The 24,074-nt window shown below is 49.1% G+C and overlaps 1 protein-coding gene across 3 annotated transcripts in view; it reads left to right on the plus strand.

Moving 5' to 3' along the window:
• LOC119969006 (potassium voltage-gated channel subfamily KQT member 4-like) overlaps positions 1-24,074 on the plus strand; it is a 754,273-nt gene that overhangs the window by 510,240 nt on the left and 219,959 nt on the right. For all 3 annotated transcript variants that reach the window (XM_038802117.1, XM_038802128.1, XM_038802133.1), the window contains exons 4-5: positions 7,622-7,797; positions 20,587-20,712. In XM_038802117.1, the coding sequence (XP_038658045.1) occupies positions 7,622-7,797; positions 20,587-20,712 (302 nt within the window). The remainder of the gene's footprint in view (positions 1-7,621; positions 7,798-20,586; positions 20,713-24,074) is intronic.

Raw genomic sequence — 24,074 nt, forward strand, 5'->3', positions numbered from 1 at the left:
TCCCTCACAGATCCCTGCTAAATTACGGGGAACTCAAAGGAGGACTGTGCCCCAGATTGCTGACATATAGATCCACCGGTGTGTAGCTATGCCTTGGTCCCCACGAATCAGACCCCGAGCTATGGGTAAATAAATAGCCCCAGTGCCTTGTTGAAGTTTCAGAAAAGAAGGCCCAGGGAGTAAGCACTAACAAAAAAACAGGAGTGGGGTCCCCTAGCCGGTTATTTGTCATCTGTCAGGCAGCTTTCTGGAAATTCCTGCAACAGGGCTGGTATTGATTTAGTGTCTCTGCCATTCCTGTGCTCCCCACTGTTAACTTCGGGTCTCATCCACCAAAGGGCCTTTATTCACTTTAGCTACTCTCTTCCCTTTTATATACTTTGCTTTTTAATGTTTTTGTCTTTCCTGGAAAGAAACACAGGGGTAATGCAAAAATAGTTAATTGTACAAAAACATTTGGTTGATAGTGAGCGTAACAATCACCAAGGCATCTCCTTATTACTTACTGTGTGGAAGGTCCTTGTTTCTGTTGCTCTGACCAGATTACACACCCTGACATCACGCACCTACCCTGAGTCTCAGTGTGGCTTTAGTGCTGGCAGATCAACTTCAGAAGTTATAGAAGAGTTGTGAACAGTGCAGAACACTCTATATTGCTTTCATAGACCTCACCAAAACTTTCGATGAGACAGACTCTTTAAACCACTGTGGAAAACAGCTGCCCACCTGAACCCTTGGGCGCCATTTCTTATTTCCACTCTAACATGCCTTTCATTAGTTACAATAAATCATCATTGGAGGCTTTAAAGATCAGCAGCGGGGTAAAGAAGGACTGGGACCTGGTGCCAATTCTCTTTGACATATTTTTCCTTAAGTTGCTACGCAATCTGCGATATAAGGACTGTAAGTAGAACTTGAAGTTGACCTGGAATGGAGTCGCTGCTGACCAGAGTGCCTGGAGACAAGTAGTCAAGGGCATAGAAAAATCAGAGAAATGACCAGATGGTGGAAAATGGAACCTGTAGGAAGTAAAAATATCAATCGGCCTCGGGCCACGCTATTCTTCTGTGTCAGTTGCAAATTTGTGACTGACAAATCAACTTCGACAGCCACAACAAACTATCTTCAGTTTAGAATTGACATACACTCTAGGTACAGTCTGCCACCTCCCGAGATGGATGAGTGCTATTATTTGAGTACAAAAGCAAGAAAGTTATAATAAACTTGTATTAAACACTGGTTCAGCCTCTATTGGAGTGTGGCATCCAGTTCTCACACCACATTTTAGGAAGGAAGTGAAGGTATTGGAGAGGGTGCAGGAAAGATTCATGAGAAAATTTCCAGGGAAGAGGAGTTTCATTTATGTAGATAGATTGTGCACAGTTTAAGATTTTGAGATATAAATCCCTTCCAACTCTTTGGTCTTCATTTTTAATTTCTAACACTAGGGTCCTCAGTTGTTCTTGACCTACAGAGGTACGAAGAAACAGTATTTATGAATCAAGTAGAATTTATTAAAGGGTGGCACGGCGACGCAGTGGATAGCACTTCTGCCTCACAATGCCGAGGACCCGGATTTGATCTTGGCCCCAGGTCACTGTCCGTGTGGAGTTTGCACATTCTCCCTGTGTCTGCATGGATCTCACCCCACAACCCAAAGAAGTGCAGGGTAGGTGGATTCGCCACGCTAATTTGCCCCTTAATTGGAAAAAAAAATGTTCAAGTAGAATTTATTACGCAAGATTTTACATATACTTAACAAGAAGCAATGAAGACAATTTAGAAGTTTTTAATCTCTCAAGATCCCAGGAACTCTTGATATTGTCAACATAGGAAATGTCACTCTTCTTTGTCTTTGTCTTTGGAGTAATATTCATCTGTGTCCAGAAGAGTCTTGCCCCAGAAGCCAAGGTATCACTGTGCCAACAGAAATTATGGTTTCTCATTTTCTATCCCCCATTCTCCCATAGTCCAAATTCACTTCTCCCAAATTGGCTATGGGACACAAATCACTTTGTGTCACCCCACCTTTGCAACAACTTCTGCTTTATGTATCATAAACTCCAGAAGTTTACATTCCAACACAGCAAATGCACATTTTCTTCCGGCTTTGAAGAAGCCTTAAATAAAGTCACATTTTCTTGTCAACAAATCTAAACCCAAGCTCCACACTAAACATATTAAAATTAACAGTTATGACTACTTCTATCATTATATCATAGATTAAAGGTTTCTCTCTGTTACAGATCAATTAAAGCAATGCTTCGTTTATTTAAACATAGTGTCATCCTAAATTCACAATGTTTTTGCAATTCCTTTAAACTAATTTAAAAACACAAAAGTGCTGGTATATGGGCCATTAAAACAGCTTCAGCTCAAGACTCAATCATAAAACAATATAACCATTCTGTTTCTTCACAAGCAATTGCTTTTCCTGTTTCTTTGACTGTTAATTGTACGACAAAGAATGAAAATGTAACGTCTTAATTCTAAACTGTGGTTACAGAATAAAATCCATAGATATTACGAATCATAAAAATTAGGATTATCAATATCTTACTGTCCCCACTTCAAGGAATAATGTGTACTACACTCATTCCTTGCTTAACCAACATTTAATTTAACTCTATCCAGTCAAAATTGAAAGATGGGTTGGAAATATTCCCTCTTTTACACTAAAACTGAAACATCATGTTAATCTTCATATCAGACCTCCATGCCAAAGCCAGGACAGTACCAAACCTTTGCTATAACTCAGTCAGATTAACAAAGACTTTTGTTGTGGAACCTAGTTCAAAACTCCTTAAGTTTAAACATTTTGATGAGTTACTAAGTAAACGAACCCTTAGGTATCTTCTTACAGAGAACATAGAAGCAGGAGGAGGCCATTCGGCCCTTCAAGCTTGCTTCACCTTTCATTATGATCATAGCTGATCATCAAGGTGAATACCCTGATCCTGCCTCACCCCCATGCCCCTTGATCCCTTTAGCCCCAAGCATAATATCTAATTCCTTCTTGATGTTACCCTTATCAATAACATTCCTACTATAACGCTTCACAATCTCTCTCTAATCTGTTCTAAAACTCAGATTATATCCTCAAATTCTCCTGCTACTCCCTTGGATCTATCATGTGAATACTTCTTATTATTAGTACCCAATCCTTCAATCAATTTGGACAATTTAATCATATTTTGTTTTATTCCCTCGAATCAATCAGTTAAATTGTAAGTATGTGTCAATGCATTGATAATCTAAAAGTTTCCTGTGACAGTAGAAGCCATCTTAACTATACTGTGCTGTTGTCCAGAAACTAATTGTGTTTGAGGCCTGTTCTTCAGTGCATTTCACCATGTATTTCACATCTTAGTCATTTCACACTTTCCTGAAAGATACTTATTCAACCAAAACAGCACACTTGTATTGCGTCATTCTTTCTGGACATCACATGATCTGTCAAAAGACCAAGGAATTCCATACATACATATGTATGCATGTGTTTGGAGGTCTCTGAGTCCTCCCACTTCATGGTCGCATGGTGGCAAAGCTATCAAACTCAAATCTCTTTTAAAAAATTCATAGACAAGGGCACAAATATAACGGTAGCATGGTGGTTAGCATCAATGCTTCACAGCTCCAGGGTCCCAGGTTCGATTCCCGGCTGGGTCACTGTCTGTGTGGAGTCTGCACATCCTCCCCGTGTGTGCGTGGGTTTCCTCCGGGTGCTCCGGTTTCCTCCCACAGTCCAAAGATGTGCGGGTTAGGTGGATTGGCTATGCTAAATTGCCCGTAGTGTAAGGTTAATGGGGGGATTGTTGGGTTACGGGTACGTGGGTTTAAGTAGGGTGATCATTGCTCGGCACAACATCGAGGGCCGAAGGGCCTGTTCTGTGCTGTACTGTTCTATGTCTATGTTCTAAGAGAAACCCATTAAATTGCTCATCTAATCTACACTTTCCAGACTTTCGCTAAAACTCACATTGAAACTAGAATACATCCATAATTAATCTCTATTTGTTATTATGAAATCTCCCTTTACTCTCTCTTGCCCTAATCACTTTTCCTTCATACAATTTACACAGTTACACATCCCATTTGTCATCTTTGACAAAAATTCGACAGTCATCCAGACTCGAAACATTAGCCCCCCTCTCCCTCCACAAATGCGGTCAGACCTGCTGAGATCGTCTAATATTTTGTGTTTTTGTTTCAGATTCCAGCATTGCAGTCATTTGCTTTTATCCATTACTTATCACCCTATCTTGTGCATTGCACTGAAAAATTATACTGTCCTGTACAATATTTGTTCTTTCCTTATGGAAATCGAACATTCCATAGGATTCTAGGCTTTAACATGTTTTGTTTGTTTATTCATGTAATCCCTTTGCCAAAGCTATGGCTGTAAATATGAATTCCCAATAGTCATAGCTCAAAATGTTGTCTCCTATTAGCATACACAAGTTATGCCCCCTAAAGGTTTAAATAACTCAGTACAGGTAGAAAGCAGCTCAAGCAATTTTTATTCCACCTTAACAAATGCGTATCATCTCAGTGGAAAATCATCACAAGCAGTAACCCTAGCTAATCTTCTGCCTCCTTATTACAAAAATGACAGGTTAATAGTGGCAGGGCCACCATAAATGTGTCTGAAATCACCCGACTCAGTCAGTAGACCATACTGATTTCCATGGCAGGGGCAGACGATAAATGAGCTTTTCTGACCTCCAGTCACTAGCCTTTCTCTATCTAACCTTCCTTGCCTCTATTTCCCCTGTCAACCTCAATATCTTGTGTTAGAACCCCATGGGGGAGACTCGATTGATCTTATGAGGCTTGTGAAGTAGGAGTCCCTGAGATAAGGGTTGGCCCAGAAAGGAACCAGCATCTCAGGATAGCCCTGGCTGGGATTTGTAGCTGTGAGTAGGAAATAAATTCTTTTAACTTACCTTTTCTGAGCTCCTCATTGACTACAATACCTTGCTGCTCTGAACTCTTCCCTCTTTTTCCTTGGAAGGTTGTGTAAATCATTCCTGCTCCTTACAATCTCACTGTGTTGAATCAAGGTTCATTACCCAGTTTTTTTTACTCATGCTGCTTTCCCAGCATCCCAAAGCTTTCCATGTCTTTTGGCCCTTTTCCCATTTAAGCACATGTTGAAATCTGTTACGCAGCTAGTTTTTCCTGGAACAAGTTGCTAGCCTGTTGCCGTGGCTATATTTTGAGGGGCGCATTCTGCTTCAAGCATCGTTGACCAGGAGACTTTCCCATTTGCCATTGGCTTATGGAAAGAATTCACAGATTAACAATCAACCTGATTGACCATTTATGGCCATCATGTCTGAGGTGGGCCTCAAGCCCAGAGCTTCTCGCTCAGAGGTAAGCAATTACCCACTGCACCACAAAACCTCCGATGTTTAATTAATACCTCAGATTTATTATACATACTCCATTCACCCTTGGTCGCTGACTACTTTTGTTGATAAAAACACACAATCTTGGCCCATCTTCTATTTGAACTTCTTGCTCTTTAGTGGCAGGGAAGAGGAATCTGAACCACTGTGCTTGGAAAAATAGATATACTGGTGGATAGAGGTTAATTTTGTACACCTTTTCAATGTCGTCTTTTTGGCTCAGTTGATGAATGAACAGGCAGTAAGGTACTGGATTATACCTGACTTCTGTTTTTTATTGGATAATTTCTGCCAAAGGGTGGCACGGTGGCACAGTGGTTAGCACTGCTGCCTCACAGCACCAGGGACCCAGGTTCAATTCGGATTTTGAGTGACTGTGTGTAGTTTGCACTTTCTCCTTGTGTCTGTGTGGGTTTCCTGCAGGTGCTCCGGTTTCCTCCCACAGTCCAAAGGTGTGCATGTTAGGTGTATTGGTCATGCTAAAAAATATATTTCCCCTTAAGTGTCCAAAGGTGTGCAGCTTAGATGGGGTTACGGGAATAGGGTGGGGAAGTGCACTTAGGTAGGGTACTCTTTCAGGGGGTCAGTGCAGACTTGATGGACCGAATGGCCTCCTTCTGCAGTATAGCGGTTCTATCTCTCTAAGGGGCCAGTTGAGGTGTCACTGCCTGTGGAGGGAGAAGGAGGCAGGATTCGAGCTTGAGGTGACAGTACTCTACAAAGAACAAAGAAAAATTACAGCACGGGAACAGGCCCTTCGGCCCTCCAAGCCTGCGCCGATCCAGATCCTCTATCTAAAACTGTTGCCTATTTTCTAAAGATCTGTATCCCTCTGCTCCCTGCCCATTCATGTATCTGTCTAGATACATCTTAAATGTGCTATCGTGCCTGCCTCTACCACCTCCGCGTTCCAGGCACCCACCACCCTCTGCGTAAAGAACTTTCCACGCATATCTCCCTTAAACTTTTCTCCTCTCACCTTGAACTCATGACCCCTAGTAATTGAGTCCCCCACTCTGGGGAAAAAGCTTCTTGCTATCCACCCTGCCTGTACCTCTCATGATTTTGGAGACCTCAATGAGGTCCCCCCTCAACCTCCGTCTTTCTAATGAAAATAATCCTAATCTACACAACCTCTCTTCATAGCTAGCACCCTCCATACCAGGCAACATCCTGGTGAACCTCCTCTGCACCCTCTCCAAAGCATCACATCCTTTTGGTAATGTGGCGACCGGAACTGTACGCAGTATTCCAAATGTGGCCGAACCAAAGTCTTATACAACTGTAACATTACCTGCCAACTCTTGTACTCAATACCCCGTCCGATGAAGAAAAGCATGCCATATGCCTTCTTGACCACTCTATCGACCTGCGCAGCCACCTTCAGGGTACAATGGGCCTGAACACCCAGATCTCTCTGTACATCAATTTTCCCCAGGGCTTTTTCATTTACCGTATAGTTCACTCTTGAATTGGATCTTCGCATTTGCCCGGATTGAACTTCATCTGCCATTTCTCTGCCCAACTCTCCAATCTATCTACATTCTGCTGTATTCTCTGACAGTCCCCTTCACTACCTTCACTACCTACCCCAATCTTAGTGTCATCTGCAAACTTGCTCATCAGACCACCTATACCTTCCTCCAGATCGTTTATATATATCACAAACAACAGTGGTCCCTGCACGGATCCCTGTGGAACACCACTGGTCACATTTTGAGAGACTCCCTTCCACTACTACTCTCTGTCTCCTGTTGCCCAGCCAGTTCTTTATCCATCGAGCTAGTACACCCTGGACCCCATAAGACTTCACTTTCTCCAACAGCCTACCATGGGGAACCTTATCAAATGCCTTACTGAAGTCCATGTATATGACATCTACAGCCCTTCCCTCATCAATCAACTTTGTCACTTCCTCAAAGATTTCTATTAAGTTGGTAAGACATGATCTTCCCTGCACAAAAGGCTCAGCTCATATGTGTGCTGTGGCAAAACATTTGAGTTCCATTTTAATGGCCACACATAATCAAATAGTCTGCCAACTCTTAACTGTCTACATTCACACATGAACACTGGCAAGATCCTGGAATGCTGAAAGTCTCCATGGAATCCATACCAAGGCACAGATCAACAATTTCAGCAAAGTAGGGAGAAGATATTGGTAACTTGAAGCCCCAGCTCTGAATTTTCATATCCTTTTTGCCTTTCAGATTTTATTGTATTTGTCGCCTCTGTTGCAGTGATAGCTGCTGGGACCAAGGGGAATATCTTTGCCACTTCAGCACTCCGCAGCATGAGGTTCCTACAGATACTCCGGATGGTACGGATGGATCGACGGGGAGGAACCTGGAAATTGTTGGGATCTGTCGTGTATGCTCACAGTAAGGTAAGTCCAAACCTTGTGGGTCTCTGTCTTTCTCCCCCATCTGCCCTTCTTCAGTCCTGCAACATTTCCTTGCCAATTTTCTCTTCTCCTTTACTGAAAGTATTGGCTGCTTCCAAAGGTAAAGGTCCAGAGGAATAGAATAGTTTACAACCCTTCACCCAAATATCAAAGTGAACATAAGTCCCTTAGAAAATGAGTCTGGGGACATATTTATGAGGAACAAGGAAATGGCAGAGGAGTTAAACAGACATTTTGCTTCAGTCTTTATGGTGGAAGAAACTTTGAACATCCCATTAATACTAAAGTACACGGGGGAAGAATTAAATACCATCAGCATCACTCGGGACGTAGTATTAGACCAACTAATGGGGCTAAAGGCAGATAAGTCCCCTGCCCCTGATGGTTTGAATCCTAGGATACTAAAATACGAGGATGCAAGGATATTTTTGCTCATGTATTTGCTTTGTTTGGCCCCTTGTTCTGCACTGTAACCAATTACTGTTTGTCGATGTACCATTTGTCAATGTTCTCTGTTGATTATTCTTGTGTCTACTATGTATGTACTGTATACGTTCCTCGGCCGCAGAAAAATACTTTTCACTGTACTTCGGTACATGTCACAATAAATCAAATCAAATAAAATCTAAAAGAAGTAACTACAGAGATAGTGGATGCATTGGCTGTAATTTTCCAAAACTCCTTAGATTCTGGAGAAGTACCTGAGAGTCAGAAAACTGCCAATGTGACACCCATATTCAAAAAGGGAGGGAGGCAAAAAGCAAGTAACTATAGGCCGATTAACCTAACAGCTGTTGTTGGAAAAATGTTGGAATCAATTATTAAGGAAGCAATAGCAGCACATTTGGAAAATCATAGTTTAATCAAGCAAAGTCAGCATAACTTCATGAAAGGGAAATAGTGGGCAGCACAGTGGCGCAGTGAGTTAGCCCTGCTGCCTCATGGCGCCGAGGTCCCAGGTTCGATCCCGGCCCTGGGTCACTGTCCGTGTGCAGTTTGCACATTCTCCCCGTGTTTGCGTGGGTTTCACCCCCACAACCCAAAAGATGTGCAGGATAGGTGGATTGGCCATGCTAAATTGTCCCTTAATTGGAAAAAATGAATTGGGTACTCTAAATTTAAAAAAAAAATGAAAGGGAAATAGTGTCTAATATATTTGAATTTTTTGAGAAAATCTCAACCAGAGTGGATAGAGGGGAACCAGTAGATGTGTTGTATTTGGACTTCCAGAAGCCGTTTTACATAGTTACTTCACAAAAGGTTAAGTAATAAGATAAGAGCTCTTGGTGGTGGAGGTAGTATGTTGGCATGGATAGAGAATTGGCTAATGAGCATGAAACAGCGAGTAGGGATAAGGGGTTCTGTTACAGGTTGGGGACCTGTAACCAATGGGGTTCCACAGGGATCAGTGCTGGGACCACAGCTATGTACAATCTCTATGAATGACTTGGAGGAAGGAAGTGAATGTAGTGTAGCCAAATTTTCAGATAACACAAAAATAAGTGGAAAGGCAAGTTACAAGAAATACAAGCAATTTGCAGAGAGATCTTGAAAGGTTAAGTGGGCAAAAGGTTGACAAACTGAGTATAATGTGGGAAATGTGAAGTTGTTTATTTTGAAAGGGAGAACAAAAGAGCAGAATATTAATCAAATGGAGTAAAACTGCAGAAAACTGCAACACAAAGGGACTTGGGAATAGTTGTGCACGATACACAGAAGGCTAGGACACAGGTACAGCAGGCAATCAGGAAGGATAACCTTCTGTAAACACAGAAGGCTAGGACACAGGTACAGCAGGTAATCAGGAAGGATAACCTTCTGTAAACACAGAAGGCTAGGACACAGGTACAGCAGGCAATCAGGAAGGATAACCTTCTGTAAACACAGAAGGCTAGGACACAGGTACAGCAGGTAATCAGGAAGGATAACCTTCTGTAAACACAGAAGGCTAGGACACAGGTACAGCAGGTAATCAGGAAGGATAACCTTCTGTAAACACAGAAGGCTAGGACACAGGTACAGCAGGTAATCAGGAAGGATAACCTTCTGTAAACACAGAAGGCTAGGACACAGGTACAGCAGGTAATCAGGAAGGATAACCTTCTGTAAACACAGAAGGCTAGGACACAGGTACAGCAGGCAATCAGGAAGGATAACCTTCTGTAAACACAGAAGGCTAGGACACAGGTACAGCAGGTAATCAGGAAGGATAACCTTCTGTAAACACAGAAGGCTAGGACACAGGTACAGCAGGTAATCAGGAAGGATAACCTTCTGTAAACACAGAAGGCTAGGACACAGGTACAGCAGGTAATCAGGAAGGATAACCTTCTGTAAACACAGAAGGCTAGGACACAGGTACAGCAGGTAATCAGGAAGGCTAATTGAATGTTGGCCCTTATTTCAAGGAGGTTAGAGTACAAGAATAGGGGAGAGGGGCTGGTTTAGCACAGTGGGCTAAGACAGCTGGCTTGTAATGTAGAACAAGCTCATTCTTCCAGCGAAGCGGGCAGAGAGGGGAGCGATTTTTGGAGGGGAGAGCTGGAAGGTAAGCTGAGTTTTTGATTTTTAACTTACTTTTTCGGAGCAGAAAACCGGAAGTCGGCCGTGGGGAGACCTGGGAAGGTTGTATTACCCAATAAATTTGAACGGTGAGGAAACTGAGACACTACACGTGTAGTGTCTCCCACCCTTCCTCCTCCTCTAATCTAAAAATAAAGACTCTGTGCTGTGAGCAGGTAAGCACGGGCTTTTTAAGGGCAGCACGGTAGCATTGTGGATAACACAATCGCTTCACAGCTCCAGGGTCCCAGGTTCAATTCCAGCTAGGGTCACTGTCTGTGCGGAGTCTGCACTCCTAGCTCTCAGTGTCTCCACCGCTATCCTCGCTCTCACTGTGTCCCCGCCGCTCTCCTCGCTCTCACTGTGTCCCCGCCGCTCACCTCGCTCTCAGTGTCTCCACCGCTATCCTCGCTCTCACTGTGTCCCCGCCGCTCTCCTCGCTCTCACTGTGTCCCCACCGCTCTCCTCGCTCTCACTGTGTCCCCGCCGCTCTCACTGTGTCCCCACCGCTCTCCGCCGCTCTCACTGTGTCCCCACCGCTCTCCTCGCTCTCACTGTGTCCCCGCCGCTCTCCTCGCTCTCGCTGTGTCCCCGCCGCTCTCCTCGCTCTCGCTGTGTCCCCGCCGCTCTCCTCGCTCTCGCTGTGTCCCCGCCGCTCTCCTCGCTCTCACTGTGTCCCCGCCGCTCTCCTCGCTCTCGCTGTGTCCCCTCCGCTCTCCTCGCTCTCACTGTGTCCCCGCCGCTCTCCTCGCTCTCGCTGTGTCCCCCCCCGCTCTCCTCGCTCTCGCTGTGTCCCCGCCGCTCTCCTCGCTCTCGCTGTGTCCCCGCCGCTCTCCTCGCTCTCGCTGTGTCCCCGCCGCTCTCCTCGCTCTCACTGGTCCCCGACCGCTCTCTCGCCCTCACTGTGTCCCCGCCGCTCTCCTCGCTCTCGCTGTGTCCCCGCCGCTCTCCTCGCTCTCGCTGTGTCCCCGCCGCTCTCCTCGCTCTCACTGTGTCCCCGCCGCCTCTCCTCGCTCTCGCTGTGTCCCCGCCGCTCTCCTCGCTCTCGCTGTGTCCCCGCGCTCTCCCGCTCTCGCTGTGTCCCCGCCGCCTCCTCGCTCTATGCTGTGTCCCCGCGCTCTCCTCGCTCTCGCTGTGTCCCCGCCGCTCTCCTCGCTCTCGCTGTGTCCCCGCCGCTCTCCTCGCTCTCGCTGTGTCCCCGCCGCTCTCCTCGCTCTCGCTGTGTCCCCCGCCGCTCTCCTCGCTCTCGCTGTGTCCCCGCCGCTCTCCTCGCTCTCGCTGTGTCCCCGCCGCTCTCCTCGCTCTCGACTGGTGTCCCCGCCGCTCTCCTCGCTCTCGCTGTGTCCCCGCCGCTCTCCTCGCTCTCGCTGTGTCCCCGCCGCTCTCCTCGCTCTCGCTGTGTCCCCGCCGCTCTCCTCGCTCTCGCTGTGTCCCCGCCGCTCTCCTCGCGCTCGCTGTGTCCCCGCCGCTCTCCTCGCTCTCGCTGTGTCCCCGCCGCTCTCCTCGCTCTCGCTGTGTCCCCGCCGCTCTCCTCGCTCTCTCTGTGTCCCCGCCGCTCTCCTCGCTCTCGCTGTGTCCCCGCCGTTCTCCTCGCTCTCGCTGTGTCCCCGCCGCTCTCCTCGCTCTCGCTGTGTCCCCGCCGCTCTCCTCGCTCTCGCTGTGTCCCCGCCGCTCTCCTCGCTCTCGCTGTGTCCCCGCCGCTCTCCTCGCTCTCGCTGTGTCCCCCCCCGCTCTCCTCGCTCTCGCTGTGTCCCCGCCGCTCTCCTCGCTCTCACTGTGTCCCCGCCGCTCTCCTCGCTCTCGCTGTGTCCCCGCCGCTCTCCTCGCTCTCGCTGTGTCCCCGCCGCTCTCCTCGCTCTCGCTGTGTCCCCGCCGCTCTCCTCGCTCTCACTGTGTCCCCGCCGCTCTCCTCGCTCTCACTGTGTCCCCACCGCTCTCCTCGCTCTCACTGTGTCCCCGCCGCTCTCCTCGCTCTCACTGTGTCCCCGCCGCTCTCCTCGCTCTCACTGTGTCCCCGCCGCTCTCCTCGCTCTCACTGTGTCCCCGCCTCTCTCCTCGCTCTCACTGTGTCCCCACCGCTCTCCTCACTCTCACTGTGTCCCCGCCGCTCTCCTCGCTCTCGCTGTGTCCCCGCCGCTCTCCTCGCTCTCGCTGTGTCCCCGCCGCTCTCCTCGCTCCTCGCTGTGTCCCCGCCGCTCTCCTCGCTCTCACTGTGTCCCCGCTGCTCTCCTCGCTCTCACTGTGTCCCCGCCGCTCTCCTCGCTCTCACTGAGTCCCCGCCTCTCTCTCCTCGCTCTCACTGTGTCCCCGCCGCTCTCACTGTGTCCCCGCCGCTCTCCTCGCTCTCACTGTGTCCCCGCCGCTCTCCTCGCTCTCACTGTGTCCCCGCCGCTCTCCTCGCTCTCACTGTGTCCCCGCCGCTTTCCTCGCTCTCACTGTGTCCCCGCCGCTCTCCTCACTCTCACTGTGTCCCCGCCGCTCTCCTCGCTCTCACTGTGTCCCCGCAGTTCTCCTCACTCTCACTGTGTCTCTGCCGCTCTCTTCGCTCTCACTTTGTTTTTAATTTGTTCTTAATCTAGGAGAAAAGTTCGGCACAACATGGTGGGCCGAACGACCTGTTCTGTGCTGTATTTTTCTATGTTCTAGCAAGACCCGCAGCGCAGATTCAGTTCCCGTTCCAGCCTCCCCGAACAGGTGCTGGAATGTGGCGACTTGGGGCTTTTCACAGTAACTTCATTGAAGCCTACTTGTGACAATAAGCCATTATTATTATTGTTAAGTCTTGCTGCAGCTGTATAAGGTACTGGTGAGACCGCACATGGAGCAGTTTTGGTCCCCTTATTTAAGGAAAGATAATGGGCGTGACCTACCGGCCACCTCGCATCGGGCACGTAAGTGAGCGGCCTGGTTTGATCATGGGTGAGGCCGAAATCAGGAATCACGCCAGGTGCCATTGGCAAGATGTGGATCCCATCGCAGCGTAGCGAGAAACCAATAATCATCAATTCAGTCCAATCTCCATACCATTAACAGACCCTTATTGAGCGGGCACCCGTGATCTAACCACTGCAGTCACGCAGGCCCCATTTAATACACCTATTTAAAAATGTCAAGGTAGTGGAATTGCTGCTCTGAGGATCCCAGGAGTTAAATAGCCACCTTCTAAATCGGGCAGTCAGCCTAGGGGCTTTGGGACAGCTGCCCAAGTTCATGGAGGGGGGAGGGGTGCCGCCAGGAAAGAGGGGGGAACAGGCTCGGTCAGGAAGGTGTGCTGCCAGCGATGAATGGTCGCTTCTGGGCTGGGCAGGAGCAAGTGGTCCATGTCCACGGAGCTGGCATGCCACCCCCGGATCATACATACCCATAATGGAGGCTATTCCAGTTGCTGCCTGTGTCTGTCCCATCAAGCCCCCCTGTGACAAAGCCCACCCGTGGCCATATGGTGCGGATCACTTTAACTCCCACTGACTGTGGCGGTCACTGGCTGCACAGCTGAAGGCTTTTGCTGATAGGGAATTGGCAATTCCCGTAATGGGAAACTTCACAGCTCACATTTTAACACCCAAGAGCTGGGCCACAGCACTGTGGACATCCCCGCAACCAGAGAGTGGCTGTATAGGCCAGGGAGGGGATCATCGTCTAGTCCAGGTAACATTTCCAGCATGTGTGTGGAACACAGGGTCTAGAGTCCATTGCCCAGGGGCCCATGCTGCGGCCAGGGGTAAGTGTGCAGGGCATGTTGGATGCTGCCATTGGGATGTGAGGGTAGGGGAGGCATGGGGGAGGCCTAGGGGACCTGTGGATCTGGGCTGGAAGCCTTAGCTGATTGTCAGTCTCACCCTCTCCAATTCCTTACAGATATCACATTATGGATGATATTTGGGACCCTCTGGAAGCTGCCCTTGTGGTGCTGCTGGTCAGGCCAAGCGGCCAGACGTCGGCAGCACCATTGACAGAGGCTCGAGGCGATGGCCCGTGTGAGGGGGGTAGGGGGGAGTGGTCCTGCCCCACCCCCTGAGGACCTGCGAGAGAAGCAGCTGGCGACGGCCCAAGGTGTACAAGCATTATTGTTTTTTCACATTGATTTCTAACAGCATGGGCCGCAGGAGGCCCCCAGTGGCCGTCAAGGTCACCACAGCCCTGAATGTTTACGCATCAGGATCATTCCAGGACTTGTGTGGCAGGAATCTCCACTGTCGCTTGGGATGCCCCAGGTCCAGGGGATAATAGATGACACGCAGGTGGCCATGCGCGTATCAGGCGGTCCGGGAGCGCCATTCATTAACATGAAGGGATTCTACTCACTGAACACTCAACATCTGTGCGAACACCACCTGAAGACTATGCCATTTGTGCACGCTTCCCAGGGAGTGTACATGACAGCTACATCCTGGGGCAGTCAGAGATCCCCGGCATCTTCAGAGTGACTGGTTGGCTCCTGGAGTACCCCCTTGGGTCCAGGCTAATGATGTCAGTACTGAGGCCGGAGACCAATGCACAAACCCGATATAGCGAGGTCCATGTGGCCACCCGCCTGTCATTGAGCAGTGCATCGGATTACTGAAAATGCCGTTCCGATACCTCAACTACTCTGCTGGTGCACTGCAGTGCACCCCCCAGAGGGGCTCCCGCTTTGTGGTGGTCTGCTGTGCCCTCCACAACCTGGCACAACAGCGGGGTGGCATGCAGGAGGTGGAGGGGGCGGAATATTCAGACACCTCCGAGGAGGAGGTCAAAGAGGAGCCGAACCTGGAAGAGCTGGAGGAAGAGCCTGGGGAGGAGGGACTAGCCGGAAGTTGGAAAGCAGGAGGCGGCTGCGAGGGGTTGGCATGCCTGGAGGACCAGGGAGGCCCTCATCCTTCCCCACTTCTCATAGGATATGGTTTTACCTATCATGTCGCCCACAGGGGCACAACCGTGCCCCTGTCCCCACTGCAGGGTGATGGGCCTGTGTTGGCATTGTCAATGGGTCAATATACAAGGCAGGAGGGTGGTGATAAACCTCTGTAAGCTGAGCGCTGGTGCTCCTCAGTCTATGCCATAGTCTGACTCCTGTCTGCCACCACGTGGTATGTCTTGGGGGTATGCTTTGAGGTGCGGGGTGGGGGGCAGGTCGAGTAGCAGAGAGCCCAAGGGGGTTTGGGGAGGGCGGAGGGCAACTGTGGGGAAGGGTAACTGCATGTGACGGAGTCTTCACATGTCTCAGGTGTAACATGATTTAGTGGTGTATAAGTGCCGTCCCTGCCATCCAATTGTGCCCCCCCCCCTCCCAGTGCCCTCTCAGTGATCCTCAATGTGCTTAGCCCTCCGTGCTCTACCGTTACGTCTACGTATGTCCCAAGAATGCACATCAGAGGGGGAGGTAGCCTGCTGCTTAGTGTGCCTTGTTGGCTTTGATACCTCTGGCCTGGAGGGCCTGGGACCAGAGGTCCCCTGGCGACTTGGCAGTGCAACATGTCTCACCATGCCACACTGTTCCACACACTGACCCTAAAATGCACCGTTGTCAGGGGGGGTGGACTCTACGGAGCTGACGACCCTCGTCTCCCTGCAATGAGGCTCCATGTCAATCTCCAGCGCTCCCTCCTCCCCATTGTTGCCCATAGGGTGGTGGGCGGCTGGATTGAGCTCCGGATGCCCCTGCGGCCAGCCCTGGTGGCTCCCCAATGTCCACACCATGATTTTGCTGCCCTCGGCAAAGCCCCTCTGTGACCGGGACATGCTCTGAAGCACCTCAGCAATGTCAACCTGAGACTGGGGTATGCTGTGCAGTGTCCCGGCAAGGTCCACCTCAGACTGGGACTCACCCCCAGCATCTGGGGCATACTCCACAGCACCTCGGCAATGCCCACCTGATAATCGGACATGCTCCTCAGTGCCTTGGAAAGGTCCACATGCATCAAAGACGTGTCCCCCAGCATCTCGGACATGTTGTCGAGGCCCTCAGCCATAGTCGTCACTGACTGAGCCACACCTTGGACACCACCACTTATGCTGCTAACGTTGTGCTCCAGGCTCTCCACTGCTTTGTCTCCTTCGCAGTGTTAGCCTCAGTGCCACACATTGCCGGCACTATCTTCTGTGCACTTAGCCTCTGGGACTCCTCCAATCGGCTACGGACTTGCTGGAGTGTTGCTGCCATCCCTCTCTGAATCTCACGGCAGCAACCCTATCCACTGCATCAGCTCCAGGATAGCCTGGTCCTGAGGCTCAGCATCTGACTGGGGCTCAGCTGGGCCCTGGTGTCCAGCAGACCTCTGGCCGCTGTCTCATCTGGGCGTTCCTGCCTCCACCTGGTGCCCATCTGCAACTGTGTGGTGCTCACCAGATCTGCCCCAGAATCCTGTCCACTACGTCTGTCCACCGAGGTCTGTGTCTCGGCACCCGTTAAGCTTTCCTCCAAGGTGTTCTCTCGGTAGGCGGATGAGCCGGCACTTGCAGCTGGAGATATTGTGGGAGAGTTGACTTGTGATCAGTGAGAGGGAAGGAGCATCATCCTGGCATGAACACCTCAACTGCTACTCGACAGGTCATCTGGGTGGCGGTCGGTGGATATTCACCTCTGTGGTGCGGGCCAAGTTCAACGTCAGTGGCTGATCTGTCCTCAGCCACCCTGGCAAACTCCTGGGCCCGTTCCTCGTAGGGGATGAGGACTCTGAGTTCCGGCAATCCGCCGCCTGTCTGGGCCTTTTTCCACCGATTGTGCACCAAATTGTCCAGCGGGGATATCGGTCTTGTGAGCAGAACGCTTCAAGCATCGCAGGTGTCGGGGTGAGGGGGATGGTGGGGGACATGCGTGGGCACCACTTCCGGGCATGGGTGGGGTGTGCTGGGGCATTGGCACACGATTGTGCTGGGGTGGGGTGGAGGCAATGCCAGGCGCAGGGTCATCGGAGGGGTGGAGCAAACTCGAGAAAAGGTAAAATAAGAAGGTTGACTTGGTTTACATACACAGAAAATGAGGGAAAGGGTTTCTCAACGTCTGCCCCTTTTGCATTCCTGCAATAAAAGAGTGAGAAGGGAAAGAAATGGATACAGGACAAGATCACAATAAAATTAAGAGTTATTGTTTCATTTGAGTCCAGAATCAAAAGTCCAATGGGGTATTCTTTCAGGTTGTTACAGGGTAATCCATCTTTCCAGAAGCAAGGACCTCCATGATGGAATAAGGCACGGAGTGATGAATTAGTCTTATAGACACCAGTACAGGAGTTCCGATGCTTCCAATAATAGTGTAGATGAGAGTCAAGCCATTTACCTGGTCAGAGCTCTTTCTGCTGCGACCTGTTGGGTGGTAAAATGGGCGTCTGCCTGAGTTCTGTTCCACACGGCAATATTACAGGTTCTAGCAGCTTGAAGGAGATCACGTGACATCTCCTGCGTTTTAGACAAAGAATGCATTTTCCCAGGTGTGGAATCTGGAGAGATTTAATGGAGGAGTCAGGGTCCCTTTTGTTCATTGATCATAGAATTTACAGTGCAGGCATACCATCTCCAGGACCAGAACTGTAAAAGGGTGTTGGTGCTTTTCTTTGCAATTTAATGTTTTGCAGGCAGAGGGGGCATTAGCGCTTCTTTGAAGGAATGAGGTCCCTGCTTGTTTCTGAAAGTTAGGAATTACCCATCTATGAGTCATGGATAGTCAGGCATGTCAGGGTAAAGCTTTTGTCCGTTTTTAAAATAAAATAATAATTTTAGAAAGTAGCCAGGTGATGTAGATATATATTTATCTTCCTGCCTTCTGGATGGGAAGTTTGTCTGTGTAAATGTGGGACAGCCAAAGCAGTATGGAGTTCCTGCTGCACTGCCTCTGTTGTGGATATGTTTTCATTGATAGAAATTTTCTCCATTCTGCACTTTTCTCTCCTTAGCATCACTCAAGCCTTTGTGAGGGTAATTTTAACTTTGCAAAATGAATGGTAGCGAATTGGCAACATGTTTAACATATCTCAGAGAACCATAAAAAACCATGGAAGGTTACGGTGCAGAAAGTGGCCATTCAGCCCATGGTGTCTGTGCTGGCCAAAGAAGAGAAAATATAAACTAGCCGCTCATTTTAATCCCATTTTTCAGCACCTTGCAGGTTATAGCAGTTCAGATGAGTGGCGGAGTGGGCTCGAAGGGCTGAATTGCCTACTTCTGCTCCTAATTCCTATGATCCTGTCGTTTTAAAACTTGAGGAACAGGTGTTGCTGAGTGAGAGAGAGGAGGTAGGTTATGTTCCCACTGGAGCGACTGTGGCCTATCTGGCGGAGGTTGCCATCTGCCAGGGCCGGGGGGGGGGGGGGGGGGGGATAGAAGGGGATGACCTGGGAATGGGCTGTGGAGTCGGGGTGACCCCCCTGGGATCAGGGTGTCCAGGCACGGACTGCCGTTTCTGTGGCCTGTGACCTTGTTGCACACTCCACTGACCGTCCACCATGGCCCTGGGTTGCACAGAGTGACAACGGCCGTATGCATGTCCATACTCCATCCCCCCCTCCACCCCACCAACCCGCACCCCCCAAGCAGGGCGTACCGCTGGCATGGCTGGGAGTAGCCTCCGCTACCCTTTCCGGCAGGGAAAGGTGCTGGGGTCAATGCCTCCATGGCTGGTCACCGACAGGGCCAGGGATGCGGTGCAGAGGGCTGAGTGCAAGGGAGAACGGCCAGGGGTGGGTGTGCGGATGGTTGAGGAGGGGCGAGGGGGACATGCAGGGGCAACAATCTCCCCGCCCCCCTCTCTACCCACCGGCACGCCGCTGCCCCCCTTTTTAACCCAATCTAAACAGAAAAAAGAACCCCCCTCCCTGCTGATGACTCACTACTCATTAAATAAGTTGATGAACAGTTTCCACTCGAGGTGAGCCCCTCCTCTGCACCCCTGATGGCTAATTTGATTTTATCTCAGTGCAGGAACTCTGTAACATAGCTCACCAGTACCCCTGCAGTCGGTGGTTCCGAATCCCACCAGCACAACAGGGAGGCAAAGGCCAATACATCGACCTCTCTCCTCACCTGCAATCCTGGATCCTCCGGCACTCCAAATATATTTGGAGTATAGTGTGCAGTTCCTCATTGTAGGAAGGATGTGGAAGCATTGGAAAGGGTGCAAAGGAGATTTACCAGGATGTTGCCTGGATTGGAGGGTAGGTCTTTTGAGGAAAGGTTGAGGGAGCTAGGGCTTTTCTCATTGGAGCAAAGGAGGATGAGAGGCGACTTAATAAAGGTTTATAAGATGATGAGGGGGATAGATAGAGTGGACGTTCAGAGACTATTTCCTTAGGTGGATGTAGCTGTTACAAGGGGGCATAACTACAAGGTTCGGGGTGGGAGATATAGGAGGGATGTCCGAGGTAGGTTCTTTACTCAGAGAGTGGTTAGGGTGTGGAATGGACTGCCTGCTGTGATAGTGGAGTCGGGCACTTTAGGAACTTTCACACGGTTATTGCATAGGCACATGGAGCACACCAGGATGACAGGTAGTGGGATAGATTGATCTTGGTTTCAGACAAAGCTCGGCACAACATCGAGGGCCGAAGGGCCTGTTCTGTGCTCTAGTGTTCTATGTTCTATGATATTTACTTCAATTTAAATCAATAATAACAAATAAAGAGAGCAATCAATAGAGCATGTACCACCTCCACACTGTGTTAACTCAATGTTATTAAAATCAGGAGTTTTATATCATTACCCATTTTACAATATGAAATTAGGAGTACAGTACTGTGTCGTTTAGTGCCTTAGATGTTATCCTTTCATCCCCAAAGGCTTGCGTTTAAACCACAAGGTTCAAATTCTCCTCTCTCTGCTGGCTCCTAAATTTGGAAAGTTCATAACAAAAGAAATGTCTTCAATAAGCATACAATTCACACAGCCAGCTGCCAGGAATGACTGCCCAGTGCTAATTGCTATCATGAGGCCAATTACATTCAAGCATAACTGTGCTCCCATATGTTGCCCAACAGAGACAGTTCCTCAAGGGAGTCAACTGGAGAGCAAGTGGGAGTAGGAATTCTTGATTTGATTTTGATACTCCAGGGAGGACTGACATTGGTCACTTCAACTGAAATCAGCTAACCCAGCACACAGTGCATGCCTAGTTTAGATGCTTCAGTGACTCGCCTACTATGTACACATGAATTGAGGAATTTGGAGCTGTTTATTTCTTTAAAATAGTGCTTAATTGATTGGTTCACTGCAGTAAGATGTTCTCTTGTTCTGTTGCAGGAACTGATTACAGCCTGGTATATTGGATTTTTAATCCTGATTTTCTCCTCTTTCCTCGTCTATCTGGCTGAGAAGGAGGCAAATTCTCAATTTTCAACATATGCAGATTCCCTTTGGTGGGGTACAGTAAGTCCAAGTACAATTATTCCAGTTCATTATTTTACTTTGAAATGATTGGTTCTGTGATGAGTGGACAGAAAATTATGACAGGATGGGCTATGTCTGTGGAGAGAAATGCACATCCTTTCATGAGAACTGGGTAATGTAATGCCAAAGCATGTCTTTTTAATTCCTGGGATGCGGGCATCATCATCATCATCATCATAATAATAATAATGACTTACTGGGCCAGCAATTGTTGACCATCCCCAATTTCCCTTGAACGTAGTGGCTTACTCAGCCATTTCAGAGTGCATTTAAGGGACTACCACATTGCTGGGGTCTGGAGTCACATATGGGCCAGACCACGTAAGGATGGCAGATTTCCTCAAAGAACACTCGTGAACCAGATGAGTTTTTATGACAATCGTCAATGGTTTCATGGTCATCATTTTCTTTTAATTCCAGATTGTTAATCAATTCAAACTTCACCATCTGCCGTGGTGGGATTTGAAGCCGAGTCCCCAGAGCATTATCCTGGGTCTCTGGATTACTAGTCCAGTGACAATATCACTACGCCATTGTCTTCCCCCAATGACACATGAAATAACAAGAGTTAATCATGCAAGTCCAAAAGGAGTGGCAATAGGACAATCCGTAGCAGAATGAAGAACAACTACTGCATAAAAACAAAACAAACCGCAGCAAAGATAAAGGAAACAGAAAGGTTGTAGTCTGAAATTGTTGATCTGGTGTTGAATCTTGAAGGCTTTAAAATGCTGAATTGGAAGATGAAGAACTGAAGCTTGTAGTGAGCTTCATTGGAGAACTACACAAGGCCGTGAACAGAGAGGAGAGAGTGGGAGCAAGTAGGAGAATTTAAATGACAGGCGAACGGAAGTTTGGATCACGCTTGTGGACTGAACTGAAGCATACTGCAAAACCTATCACAGACTTTCCATTATGTTCTTTTTTTTTACCTCACTGCACTTTCATTTGCTTAAAACCTATTGCATTTCATCTTTTCCCAGTTTTCATGAAGGGTCATTGATCTGAAGCGTTAACACCTTATCGCTCTCCACAGATGCTACTTGCTCTGCTGTGTATTTCCAACATTTTCTGTTTTAATTTCAGATTTCTAGTGTGTGCAATTTTGCAGTGAGCAGGAAACATGCTGTACGCTAATTGTGTTGAGCATATCTATTGGCATCATAGATAGGAAGGCAAATCGATCAAACCCAAGTAAATAGAGTTAAGGTTCAGATCGGACATGGGGGCCCAAAAACCCATTTTGGGCACAAGTCACAGGGTGCTTTTCGGTGCCTGCAGTGCAGAGAACAACCCTGCTATCAATTGGGACTCTTTTTTTGGCCTCGGTTGGGAACACCTTGACAAGGCCACACTTAACTCACTTCCTGCACTGACCAGCTCAGCTCAGCTCATCAGTGCAGGAATAGATCAGGGTACCATTTTTAAATGTCACCCCAATCTCTCAACCTGCCTCGGACACCCCTCCGCGGGCTCCAGATCCCCCCAACTTGCCTCTTAGGAGATTCTCGAGCCCCCCGCCTCACCTCACCTCTTGAGGGCAGGGCACCCCCCTGGCATGGGCAACCTGAGCACCTTGGCACTGCCAAGCTGGCAGTTCCCCAGCCAGACTGGTAGTGGTATTCGGGCACCCGGCAGTGCCAAGGTGACACTGTCAAGGTGCCAGGCCGGCAGTGCGACAGTTCCTGGATGTTAGCTGGAGTGACAGGGTACCACCCCGCCCAGAGCTCAAACACCTAATGGCCTCCAATGACCTGGGAGACATTTATATGGACCACAGCCGTACATACATAGATGAAGGTCGGGCAGTGGATGTGGTGGGTATGGATTTCAGTAAGGCATTTGATAAAGTAGGCCTCCCATGGTAGGCTCATTCAGATAGTCAGGGGAATGGGATACAGGGAAATTTGGCTGTCTGGATTCAGAATTGGCTGGCCAAAAGAGTAGTAGTGGATGGAAAGTATTCCGTCTGGAGGTCGGTGATCAGTGGTATCCACAGGGATCTGTTCTGGGACCTCTGCTCTTTTTTGTTTTTACAAGTGGCTTGGATGAGAAAGTGGAAGGGTGGATTAGTAAGTTTGTCGATGACACGAAGGTTAGTGGCGTTGTAGATAGTGTCGAGGGCTGTTGCAGGTTACAACAGGACATTGACAGGATGCAGAGCTGGGCTGAGAAGTGGTAGATGGAGTTCAACCTAGATAAATGTGAAATGATTCATTTTGGAAGGTTGAATTTGAATGCTGAATACAGGGTTAAAGACAGGATTCTTGGAAGTGTGGAGGAACAGAGGGATCCTTGGGTCCACGTACATAGATCCCTCAAAGTTACCGCCCAGGTTGATAGGGTTGTTAAGAAGGCGTATGGTGTGTTAACAGGGGGATTGAGTTTAAGAGCTGCGAGATTTTGCTGCAGCTTTATAAAACCCTAGTTAGACCACACTTGGAATATTGTGTCCAGTTCTGGTCGCCTCATATCTGAAGGATGGGGACTTCCGGTGGCTGTGATGGATCAATAAGCCACACATTTGGGAGCTCCCGTTTTAAAGAGATCTTTTGGCTCTTTTGAGAGCCCAAAACGGAAATTTTTCGACGTCTCCCGGTGGGGGAAGGTGTGCTGAACGACTTTCCCTGCAGTCCATGACTCGAACTCGGAGTGGAAAGGGGGAAAAAACAGCAGCAGCTCCTCAGAAAAAACGGGGGAAGGGATCCAAGATGGCCGCCGACAGAGCTCCAGAGGAATGGAGACTCTGGGCCCAGGAACAACAAACTGATCTCCTGCGCTGCTTTAAAGAATTCAAGGATGAAGTACTGAGCTCTCTGCAGGAAACGAACAGAAGGCTGTCAGAGATTCAGTCCACCCAGGGTGCTGCCATCAAGAAGTTGCAGACGCAGGCCATTGAACGAGAGGAGGAGGCCGTGGTCCTTGTGAGTAAGGTGGAGGGGCACGAAGCACTCCACAAGAAGTGGCAGGAACGCTTTGAGGAGCTGGATCACCGCATGAGGCGGAAAAACCTGCGGATCTTGGGCCTTGCAGAGGGGCTGGAGGGATCGGACCTGACAGCCTATGTGGCTGTAATGCTGAATTCGCTAGTGGGGGCCGGATCTCTCCATCTGCCCTTGGAGCTGGAGAGAGCGCACAGGGTGCTGACCAGGAGGCCCAAGGAAGATGAACCCCCGCGTGCGGTGCTGGTGAGGTTTCATCGGTTCAGTGATCGGGAGTGCGTGCTGCGCTGGGCCAAGAAGGTGAAGAGCAGCAATTGGGAGAATGGGGTACTGCGGATCTACCAGGACTGGAGTGCGGAGGTGGCTAAGCGGCGGTCCGGATTTAATCGGACGAAAGAG

The sequence above is a fragment of the Scyliorhinus canicula genome, chromosome 1 (genome assembly GCF_902713615.1).
Source record: "Scyliorhinus canicula chromosome 1, sScyCan1.1, whole genome shotgun sequence".
NCBI lineage: Eukaryota > Metazoa > Chordata > Chondrichthyes > Carcharhiniformes > Scyliorhinidae > Scyliorhinus > Scyliorhinus canicula.